General features: G+C 41.7%; 1 protein-coding gene across 3 annotated transcripts in view; it reads right to left on the reverse strand.

Annotated features, from left to right (window-relative positions):
- The window catches only part of emsy (EMSY transcriptional repressor, BRCA2 interacting), a 97488-nt gene that overhangs the window by 55988 nt on the left and 29001 nt on the right, over positions 1-12499 (reverse strand). For 2 of the 3 annotated variants that reach the window (XM_059646837.1, XM_048532647.1), the window contains exons 6-9: positions 11471-11623; positions 7135-7394; positions 6741-7002; positions 5265-5465 (exon numbers count right to left, since the gene is read on the reverse strand). In XM_059646837.1, the coding sequence (XP_059502820.1) occupies positions 5265-5465; positions 6741-7002; positions 7135-7394; positions 11471-11623 (876 nt within the window). The remainder of the gene's footprint in view (positions 1-5264; positions 5466-6740; positions 7003-7134; positions 7395-11470; positions 11624-12499) is intronic. The other variant, XM_059646838.1, reaches the window with a different exon arrangement.

A 12499-nucleotide genomic window follows, 5' to 3' on the forward strand; every position in this document is an offset into this window, starting at 1 on the left:
AACAATCCCAGTTGAGCCAATCTCTCTTCATAATAAAAAGTTATCAGGCAGTATTGGGAGAGGTGCGGGTTGGGGTTTAGAAGGGGTGAGGATGTTGATGATAAAATCTTCATTGACCTATAAAATAGCATTAAAATAAGACAAAGAATAGCAGATTGGAAACAAACAAAAGGGTCACTGGACTTGAAATGTTAACTCCCCTTTCAGCATCAACTTAACCTGTCTCCTCTGACTGCCCACCCACAGTGTTCATTGCCTTCACCTCCTCCATTTGTGAGCATCACATCACCATTGTCTCTCTGTTCACAGGATGCACAACTCTACTTGTTTCCCAATCGTGAACCTTGTTACCATGCTTCAAGCAGGGGACATCAGGAACCAGGAGATGTCAGTTATGAACAAGTATATAGGAAGTTTGTCTTGAAAAAAAAAATCAAAGAAAAGATTGAATGTACATTTACACTGAGGACTGAATTACATCTGGTTTGTCCCACTCCAATCCCTTAAAGGACTAACCGGAAGAACAGTGAGTGTCAGCAGCCAATTTACACACAGCAGGATCACACAAACAATGAGATAAATGGCAAATAATTTATTTTAGCACTTGTTTAATCAATTAACATTAATGAGGGAACAATGAGGCATCCCTGCTCTTCTTTGAAACAGTGTCATGGAAGCTTTGAATCTCTATTTGAGAGGGTAGACCAAACCTTGGTTCAACATCTCATTTAAGAAATGGCATCTCCAACAATGTAGGATCCCCTCAGTACTGTACTGAGTGAGCTAGCCTAGTCTCTGGACTGGAACCTGAATCAATGTCCCACAAATTCAGATGCAAATCTTCTACCCAAAAACACAGCATCTGTTATACAATTCTACACAACACTGACTGGTTTTGGTCTTGCTTTTTGTTCATCATGAGGATAACATCCATGCAACTGAGGTAACAATAACAATACACTCTGACATTATCTTGGGTCAGAGGGCCACAGCACTATTAAGTTCTCCTAGTACTAAACAAAATCAGGAAGGATGAGAAGAACTAATGTCAGTTACTCTGCCTAAGATGAACTAGGAGCTTCAGTGTTTATCTTCCCTTTAAATTCTCTCATGACTGGCTGGCCAACATTTACTGCTCATCCAGGAGGATGGTGGTGAACAATCTTGAATGATTGCGGGCTGCGTGCTGTACGTTGACCAACAATGTCATTAAGGTGGAAATTCCAGGATTTTGACCTAACAATACTGAAGGAACTGTAATGTGTTTCTAGGTCAGGATGGTAAGTAGCCTGGAGAGCAATTTGCTTGTGGTGGTGTTTCTATGTATCTGCAGCCCTTGTCTATCAAATGGTAGTAGTCATGAGTCACAAGGTCCTGCGAAAGAAGCCTTGGTGAATTTCTGTAAATGCATCTCAGATTGTGCACACTGCTACTTCGGGGCAGAGGGCAGAGGGTGAGAAAATATGCACCAATTAAGTAGCTAGTTTGTTTTTGATGGTGTGTACTTTCTGGAGATTGTTGGAATTTCACTCACTCAGACAGGGGAGGAGTACGCTACCATACTCCCATTTGTGCCTCGTAGATGGTAATGAGGTTTTAAGGAGCCAGGAGATGAATTACCTGTTGCAGGATTTCTAGCTTGTTCTTTTAGCTACTGTGGTTTTATGGTACTTCAATTCAGTTTCTGGTCAATGGTAACCCACACAATGTTGAATATTGATAATGGGGCATTCAGCAACAGTAAGGGAGTTTCACTGAGTGGTGGTTAGATTGTCTTTTATTGGGAATGGTCATTGCCTGGCATGCATATTAGTTGTCATTTTTTAGCACAAGGATACTGCCCATGTCATGCTGCTTTTGGACATGAAATGCTTCACCATCTGAGGAATCGCATCCACATTTCTAACGTAGTAATGGAGGGAAGGTTGCTGATGAATGAACTGAAGAGGGTTGGATGTAGGACGCTACACTGAGGAATTCCTGCAGAGATGTCCTGGAGTGGAGATGACTGACCTCCAACAACTACATCATCCTTTTTACCAAATATGACTCCAACCAGCAGAGAATTTTCAATCCTGTTTGCATTGACTCCAAAGCTGTTACGAGGGCATGAGCTGAGCAGCCTAGGCAGAATCGAAACTGGACATCAGCGAGCAAGTTATTGTTGAGGAGGTGATACGTGGTAGGGTTGTTGATAACATCTTCCATCATTTTACCAATGATCGTGGGTAGAATGCAGGCGGGGATGGTGGAAAAGTAATGGCTGGTTTGGTGCTTCTGGCATGAGTATATTTTCCACATTGTCAGCTAGATGCCAGTGCTGTAGAAGTACTGGAAAGCTTTGCGAGGTGTGCAGAATGTTTGGAGTACAAACCTTCAGTACTATGGACTGATCATCTTCTAGGCTTATAACTTTTTAAAAAGTTCATTCACAGGATGAGGGCATCGCTGGCTAGGCAGCATTTATTGCCCATCCCTAATTACCCAAAGGGCAGTTCAGAGTCAGCCACATTGCTGTGACATGTAGGCCAGACCAGGTAAGGATGGCAGTTTCCTTCCCTATAGGGCATTACTTAACCAGGAGGGTTTTCCCAACAATCAACAATGGATTCACAGGGCAACAATGGTCATCAGTAGACTCTTAATTCCAGATTCCACCATCTGCCATGACGGGATTTGAACCCAAGTACTCAGGCCATTATCTGGGTCTATGGATTAACAGTCCAATGATAATACTACTGGGCCCTCACCTCTCCTCATTTGAAGTATCCAATCTTCCAACTATTTCTTGACATCATATAGAGTGAATCAAACTGGTTGAAGACTGGCACCTGCAGACTTCTGCAGGAGATTGAGATGGATCATCAACTTACCACTTCTGGTTGAAGATAGTTGTGAATGTTTCAGCCTTATCTTTTACACTCGCTCTAGGCTCTCCAATCATTGCCAACTGGGATAATTCTGGAGCCTCTTCCAGAGAGTTGTTTAATTGTCCACATCATTCACAATTGGATGTGGCAGGACAGCAGAGCTTTAAATTTGATCCAATGGCTGTGGGATTGCTCAGTTTTGTCTAATCTTCACTTTCCATGCTGTCTGGCTTGCAAATTACCCTGTTTTGTAGCTCTACCAGGTTCAAACCTCATTTTCAGGTATGTCTAGTAAGTCTCCTGACGTGCCTTCCTGCACTTTTCTTTAAATCAGGGTTGATTCCCTGGCTTATGGATAATGGTATATCATTTGATATATCTGAGAATGGTTTTAAACGACCAAGGCCAAAATGAAGAAATTACGGCTCAAAGGCCACATGCAGCTTTCAAACTTTGGCAATACAGCCGTCAAATCACCAGCAAGTTTGGTCCTTTTAAGTTGCATTGCTTAGACACAATCTGTAACTGAATTTCATGGGTCCAACAGTTTGTCACAGGCTGTTATTAATGCTGCTGATTCAGCGGAAAATAAATCCTAAATTTCAACACAGGTCCTTTTATTCATTCACAGGATGATGGTATCGCTGGCTTACCCATCCCTCAATTGCCCAGAGGGCAGTTTAAGAGTCAACCATATTACTGTGGGTCTGGAGTCACATGTAGGCCAGACCAGGTAAGGATGGAATTTTCCTTCCCTAAAAGGAGCATTAGTGAACCAGATGGATTTTTCCCACAATCAACAATGGATTTATGGTCATCATTAGACTCAGATTTCACCATGTGCCGTGGCGGGAATCAAACCCAGGTCCACAGGTCATTACCCGGGTCTCTGGATAATAGTCCAGGTATATTAGTACCAGCAGGTAAGAATTGGTGCACTTTAATGGAATTAAGCATCTAAGCTCTTTCTAGCCCACAATGGAGATCTAAATGAGCACCTCCCCCTCAAAAAAATACAAAAAAGGTTCAATATTCTTGAATCAAGTTATAACGGAAGCTCATTCAGTTTTGTATTCACAGACACAGGCCTTTTGTTTTAATGCCAAAACATGGGAAGGTGCTCCACAAGGTTCTAAAAGGGTGTTATCTCCTCTCTTTTAAAATATCATTCCTGCAGCAATTCTGTACTTTAAAAAAAACTTTAAATATAAACGAACATTCTCCACATTGTATGTACAATGTGGGTGTTGCTGCCTCAAACAGCACTTATTGCCCATTGGTAACCACCTTGGGGAAATTGGTGGGGCGCTGTTTTCTCTAACTGCTGTCGCTTTTGTAGTTTAGGGTCAACCACAATGCTGTGAGGGAGAGAGCTCCAGGATTTTGACATAACAATAATGAATGAACAGCAATACGCCTCCAAATCAGGATGGTAAGTGACTTGGAGGAGAATTTGCAGATGGTGATGCTCTGATGTATCAGGTGCCCTTATCCTTCTGGATAAAGGAGGCTAAGTTTGCAAAGTGTAAACCTTGATGAGTTACTGCAGTGCTTTTTGTGGACAGCACTGTGTGCTGATGGTCTAAATGGTGAATGTGTTGCAATCAAGTGACTGCTTTGCTCTGGATCGTGTTCATCTGCTTGAGTATTGTTGAAGCTGTGCCCATTCAGACAAGTGGAAAGGAGTCCATCACATCTTGATCTATGACTGTATATGGTGGACAAGCACTGGGACACAGGAGGGAGTTTCCTACCACAGAATTCCTGGCCTGTGACCTGCTCTTGAACCTGCCAATCTGGAAATTGATGAAGGTTGTATAATGGGGAATGCTGGGAATTTCCAGGTGAAGAAGCCAAGCTCAATCCCTTAATGACTTCATATCATACGTGCAGCAAATGGCTGTTTCAAAATCCTGGAGTTCTCTTAACAGCACTGTGACTGACTCTACACTGCAAGGGCTGCAGTGATCTAAAGTAGCTCACCAACACTTTCTCCTGAGCAATTCAGAATGGGAAATAAATAATGGCCTAGCCAGTGATACCCACATCCCACGCACAAATAAAAATATTTTTAAAACCTTACAATTATTCTTTTCTAACTTATGTTGCATAAGATAATTAACAAAAAACTCACTCAGGCTTGTCAAGATCAAAGCCCAGAGAGGTAGAAACATGCTGCAAGAGTTGCAATATGAAGATATGCTATATACATAAACACCACAGAAGTTACTGAGATTCATTTTAGTAGCACACTGGAAAAAAAAAGTTCCATTTCCAGATACTACTGAAACAAAAAATCATGCACGTAAATCCATATTTTTTCCACTGCTGGGTATCTCAAGTACTCCTCACAAACAACACGTATATAAAATCTTCACTGCATTTTCAACTTACCTGACTCCTGTTTGATCTGAATGGTAGGTTTGACACCAGGTGATGTTTGAGACTGTTGGGACTGCTGCTGTGGAGATTGTGACATTTGCTGCTGCTGTTGCTGTTTGGGAAACTGCGTCAAGATCTGAGTTGGGGAGCCCATAAGTGCTTTGGGGGACTGAAGCCTGGCTGCGGTAACTTTAACTGCAGTACCAGATGCACCTTTCATAAAGACAAAACAATCAGCATTTGTTTTATAAAGTGCTTTGACTAAAGTTGTGCCTGGCATCCTGACTTAGGATTTCTTAAAATTACCAATAATTTCCTCCTCCTCTTCTGGTAATCCCTTGAAGCATAGTGGGTGCTCGCTGCCAAGAATGGCTTTGGCCTTGCATGTGGAGTCCTTCAGTGTGTGGAAACTGTTGTGCTACAGGTATCACTGGATTCTGGCTAACCAGGATCTCTCCTGTTCTTATGACCAGCTATTGACATATTGGAGGAATTTACAAATTAACCCTGTCATGAAAACAGCTTTCACAGCCATTAAGTCCTGCAGTGGGACTTGAACCCAGAGCTTCTGGCTCAGAAACAGGGACAGTGCCACGAGACCTCCACACACAATACAACACTTGTAATACAAATTTACTCCAGCGACTTGAACAATTGGTCCACGTTGAACAGTACTGAGGGGCTCCTGTACCATCAATCTATCTGATAAACTCTTAAACAAAAGCTTCTTCTCAGATGAAGACGAACTATCCCATGAGACTTTTGAAAGGACAAGGGAGCTCCTTCTGGTACCCTGGTCTACATTTCTCCCTCAATGACAAGAACAAATTTTCTAGCATTGAGATAATGGCTGTTTGAGAGACATTGTTGTGTGTAAAATGGCTGCTGCATGTTTCCAACTTTGTCAGAGTGATATTTCAAAAGTATCAAATGAACTGCATGTGCTTTGGGGAATCCTGCAACTGGAAAGGTGCATTAAAAACGCAAGCTTTTTCTTCTGACCTGCAGGATACTGACAGGCAATAAATAACAGTAAAAAGAAGCTTGCTGGACTAAAGCTGAAATCAGTTCAGGTCACAGCAATTTGAATGTGATTGCCTATTCTTAACCACAGCAAGCCAAGACAGTGCTTGTGTGAAAAACTAACGAGAACAGCATTACGATATTACAAAGAACAGGTTGAATAATTTAACAAATTTAAATTGTTGAGAAAAGGCAACACCTTCCAGAGTTGCAGTTAAATCCAAATCCAAGACCTTATAACTCAGAGGTGTTACTCAGGCAAGTCAGACCCTTGCAGGATCTTAACAAACAGCTCAAGTTTCATCCTTATTTTTGTGATTTACTTCAACTTCAAAAAAAAGTATTATACATCCTTTATGACCACAACATATTTCAATATTTGGTATAAAAATGGGGTGAATTGTTTTAGAAAGGAAACACAATGATGATGATAAATTTCTTGAATCAGTACATTCATTTCGTTACCTTGAGCTATTGTTGACATCACAACAGAAGATGTTGACGAAATCATTGATGTGGCAGCAGCAGTGACGGACGTGGATGAAGGTGAGGGGGTACTACCAGCAGTAAAAGGAGGCTGAGTGGCAGTAATGACCACTGGTTGTCTCTGAGTTGCAGTGGTGATGACAGATGTTGGCACAAGCTTGGTGACAGCTGCATAATTGTGAGACTTGGACAAAATATTGGGTACAAATGTTGAGCTTGGTGACGTGGTTACTATTATCACCTATTTTTAAACAAACACAAAATAAGAATCTTTACGGGATTAATCTTAACTGCTGTCAGAATAATGTCACTGCAATAAAATTCGTAATCAGGTAAGACTTATTCAGCCAACAGAAAACACGCCCTAACTTACCTTCTGTGTAGTTGTATTTGTTGTTTGGGTGGTAGGCTTGGTAAAAGTAATTTTCACTGGTGACATATGCGAGGGAATGGAATTTGCGATGCTCTGCATGATGTTGCTTACTTTTGGACTGCTGCCAACAGGAACTGCAATTGACTTGGCAACTGGTGTAACTGCCTTGGGAACCTCTTTAAGCACCACGGGGGAAGAACTGGATGAATTTGTACGCCTGCGCTTGCGAGGTTTGTCATCTTCATCAGCACAGCTAACGCCTAGTTTAAAAGGATGTGTTATCAATAACAGAGATGCAGAAGAAGCAAATTACCTTTCTTGGAAGATTTAATCATTTATCCACTCCATGTCCATAGGACCATAAGGCATAGAAGCAGAAATTAGGTAATTCCGCCCATCGAGTCTACTCTGCCGTTCAATCATGGTTGATTGGTGTTGAGAAACCATTCTCCCACTTTCTCCCCACAACTCTTGATTCCCTTGACAATCAAGACTATCTTCTCTCTCTCTCTCTCTCTCTCTCTCTGTCTTTAACATACACAATGATGTAGCCTCTGCGGACTTCTGTGGAAATCAAGTCCATAGATTTACCACTCCCTGGCTGAAGAAGTTTCTCTTTATCTCCAATCTAAAGGATCTTCCCTTCACTCCAAGGCTGGGCTCTCAGGTCTTAGTCTCTCCTACCGATGGAAGCATCTTCCCATTGTCCACTCTGTCCAAGCTACTTAGTATTCTGCAAGTTTCAATTAGATACACCCCTACCAACCTTCTAAACTCCGAGCTTAGACCCAAAGTCCACAAACATTCCTCATATGTTAAGCCTGTCATTCCTGGAATCATCCTCGTGAACCTCAACTGGACCAGTCCAGGGCCAATACATTGCTCCTGAAGTATGAGACCCAAAACTGCTCACAATACTCTAAATGTGGTCTAACTAGAGCCTTATAAAGCGTCAGAAGTACATCCCTGCTTTTATATTCCAGTACTCTCAAAGCAAATGCTAACATTGCATTTGTCTCCCGAACCACTAACTCAATCCGCAAGTTTACCTTAAGAAAATTCTGGACTTTGACGTTCCTGGACTAGAACTTCCAAGTCCCTTTGCACTTCAGATTTCTGAATTTTCACACTATTTAGAAAATAGTCCATGCCTTTATTCTTTCTACCAAAGTGCATAACCTCACCTTCCCATTTTTATTCTATCTGTCATTTCTTTACCCACCTTCCTAACCCATCTAAATCCTTCAGCAGCCTCCGTGGCTCCTCAATAATACCTGCCCTGCCAACTATACTTGTATCATCTGCAAACCTAGCCAGAATGCTCTCAACTTTCTTCATCTAAATCATTCTTGTACACAGTGAAAGGTTGTGGTCCCAACACTGATCCTTGTAGAATACCAAGTGTCATCCTATGAAGAACACTTTTAGCCCCACTGTCTGCTTTCTGCCATACAGCCAACCTTCTATCCATGCTAGTATTTTGCCTCAAACATCATGGGCGCTACCTTATTCAGCAGCCTCTTGAGCAGCACCTTTTCAAAGGCATTCTGGAAGTCCAAGTAGATAACATTAATTGGCTCTCCCTGATCCAACTTGCTCACTACCTCCTCAAAAAATTCTAACAGATTTGTCAGGCATGACACCATGCTGACTTCGACCTATTTTACAATACACTTCAAAATATTCAGAAATCTCATCCTTAACAATGGATTCCAAAATCTTTAAAACGACCGAGGTGAAGCTAATCAGCCTGAAATTTCCCATCTTTTGCCTGACTCCCTTCTAAAAACAGGATTAAATTAGCAACTTTCCAGTCCTCTGGGACGATCCCTGATTCCAGTGATTCCTGAAAGATCACCACTAATTCCTCCATTATCTTTTCAGCTATCTCCTTCAGATCCCTGGGATGAAGTCCATCTGGCTGGCCCAAATTATTTATCCACCTTCAGACCTTTCAGTTTTCTCGCATGTTCTTTTTGATGATGGCCACCATACTCACCTCTGTCCCCCTGACTCTCTTGAAATTTCGGGATATTATGCATATCTCCCACCGTGAAGACTGACGCAAAGTATTTATTCAGTTCCTCAGCCATTTCTTTGCTCCCCATTACGACTTCTCCAATAGTCCAATGTACACTTATGCCTCTCTTTTGCCCTTTAGATATCTAAAGAAACTCTTGCAATCTTCTTTTATATTACTGGCTAGCTTACTCTCATTTAATTTACTACCTCTTTATTACTTTCTTCGTTGTGCTCTGTTGGCATTTGTAGAATTCCCAGTCCTCTGGCTTCCCATTGCCCCTCACCACACTGTATGCTTACTCTTTTACCTTTAGACTGTCCCTGACTTCCCTTGTCAGCAATGATTGCCTCCTCCTTCCTTTAGTACGTTTACTTTTCCTAGGGATGAATTTTTGCTTTGTCTTCCGAATTACTCCCAGAAATTCCTGCCATTGCTGTTCCATCATCTTTCTTGCTGGGCACCTCTCTGTCAATTCTGGTCAGCTCCTCCCTTATACCTCTATAGTTGCCTTTATTCAACTGTTAATGCCTGTCATGTCCCTCACTTCTTTGCACGAATGTGTATTCCTCATTTGAGAACCTGATGGCAAGTGTAGCATAGTTTTCAACCATAAAAGCAAATCGAATCCAGGTACAATCCTGCCCTCGCCCAACATCCACAAACAGCAGTTTCACCCATGCGGAAGTACATACACAAGGAAAACAAAGACTGGGAATTGATTTTCCTCCTCACTCCTCAAGCTTCGATCATGGGTCACTGAAGCCAATTCAGATGGCCTAGGAGAAATCAGTTAACCTCAGCACAATTCAAGGGTTAGAACACAGAACATAGAACAATACAGAACAGAACAGGCCCTTTGGCCCTCAATGTTGCGCCGACCTGTGAACTAATCTATGCCCATCCCCCTACACTATCCCATCATCATCCATATGCTTATCCAAGGACTGTTTAAATGCCCCTAATGTGTCTGTGTTAACTACATTGGCAGGCAGGGTGTTCCACACCCTTACCACTCTCTGAGTAAAGAACCTGCCTCTGACATCTGTCTTAAATCTATCGCCCCTCAATTTGTAGCTATGCCCCCTCGTACAAGCTGACGTCATCATCCTTGGAAAAAAACTCTCACTGTCCACCCTATCTAATCCTCTAATCATCTTGCATGTCTCTATTAAATCACCTCTTAGCCTTCTACGCTCCAATGAGAACAGACCCAAGTCCCTCAGCCTTTCTTCTTAAGGCCTTCGGTTAAACCGGTGTCATCGTCTACAACAATATATCACATTTATTCACCAAACATTCAGGGGAGTTTTTCCACATTGTACAATTATCACTTATTAATCCCACAGAATCGTAGTCTCCATGAGCAAAACTTAGTCAGGATGGCTGGTAAATTTTGTTGGTTTTTGAACACTATAGTGGACACAAGCCATTGAAGCAGGCAATGAAGTATACACTTATTGTCTCGTCCAAATCATGCTTCTCTGATAATGCAACAGTGCCACCATCTGGGCTATGACATATGAACTTTTCAAAATTACTTCAATTTGAGGTGAAGCTAATCCCACAGTGTTGTTAGTTCAGGATTACCAGAGATTATGACTCCTTGTACTCAACTTCTAATAATCACACGCCTTAAAATGCAGTCACCAGCAATGTACAGCAAAGCTCCCTGGTAAAGACAAAATACGTTTGATGCCATAATTTTAGTATTAAAAATAAAAATAAATTCAGGCTGCAATATGGAGTGTATGCAATTTCTGGGAAATACTTCGAGTTTTCAATTTTGAAGGAACCAGTCTGGATAAGCACAGATGTAATTTATCAACACAAAGATACAGATTAGATATCACTGAAAGCACTACAGTAGCCAATCTACCACAAGTAATGACAAAAGAAAACTAATTATACAAATGTAAACATTAAAAGCATGTAACGCAGTTTAATATATTAAACAAATGCACGAGTATCATGTGATCCTCCACACATCTTGACTAAAGCACAATGGATATCTGCCAAGTTTCAACAAGCTGGACCTTGCTGATACTGACGGAGTTGAGCTCCTCCCCAAAAATAAAAGCTTGTCAATTTTTTCTCATTTGCCCATGGACCCAATGTGTATTTCAGGAACCAGTTTTATTTCAGCATTCCCACTCCCAGCAGGCAAAGACTCTCATTCACAGTGAGTGGACTGCAGATTAGAGCATTAACAGAGCACTTGATCTTATGCAATCTTATACCCAAAATACAACGTTAAGAAGTGGGCAAAAGTGCTAGTTTCATGTATTAATTTTAAACACAACAAATGGCACTTACTTTTGACATAAACCGTGCTACCACTTGGCAGCACAACAACATTGGAAGCTGGACTTGCAGGTCTGGGAGATTTGACCGTTGCTACACTTCCACCAGGTACTGTGGTTGATGCTGGAGTAGCAGTGGTGCTTGTGTAGGAGTAACAGACAATCACTAGAAACAAAAAGTCATGTTTTTCTTTTATCTCAACCATCACAAAATTTTATCTTGCCAATTTTAGTGAAATCTGTAAGAGTACTGTAATAGCTTTCATTTGATGCCCCCATGTCATTTAAAGTTAACACTGTGACCAGCACAATTACTGTGTTGTAGGAAAGAAATTTAATTTAGCAACACAAGAGTTGTCAATTCATTGAAAATGACTAGTAATGCAAATTAATTATCAACAGGGTAGAGAGCATAATACAACATGCTGCTGTGGGGAGGGGCTTGGGTGTCCTTGTGCATGAATCGCTGAAGGTGGGATTGCAGGTGCAGCAGGTGATTAAAAAGGCAAATGGAATTTTGCCTACCATTGCTCGAGGGATGGAGTTTAAAAAGAGGGAGGCTCTGCTGCAGCCATATAGGGTCCTGGTGAGGCCACACCTGGAGTGCTGTGTGCAGTTTTGGTCTCCTTACTTGAGAAGAAATATACTAGCACTGGAGGAGGTGCAGAGGAGATTCACTTAGTTGATTCCAGAGTTGAGAGGGTTGGATTATGAGGACAGACCGAGTAGACTGGGCTTATACTCACTGGAATTCAGAAGAATAAGGGGAGATCTTATAGAAACATTATCCATTCCCTTCAAAATCTTAAGTGGAGGCAGGGAGGTTGTTTCTGCTGGTAGGTGAAACTAGGACTAGAGAGCATCGCCTCAAAATAAAGGGAAGCAGGTGTAGGACTGAGGTCAGAAGGAACATCTTCACTAAAAGGGTTGTGAATCTGTGGAATTCCCTGCCAAGTGGTTGAAGCTACCTCACTGAATGTTTTTAAGGCAAGGCTAGATTTTTGACCAGTAAAAGAATTAAAGGTTATGGTGGGTAAGAGGA

Source organism: Stegostoma tigrinum, chromosome 6 (genome assembly GCF_030684315.1).
Source record: "Stegostoma tigrinum isolate sSteTig4 chromosome 6, sSteTig4.hap1, whole genome shotgun sequence".
Classification (NCBI taxonomy): domain Eukaryota; kingdom Metazoa; phylum Chordata; class Chondrichthyes; order Orectolobiformes; family Stegostomatidae; genus Stegostoma; species Stegostoma tigrinum.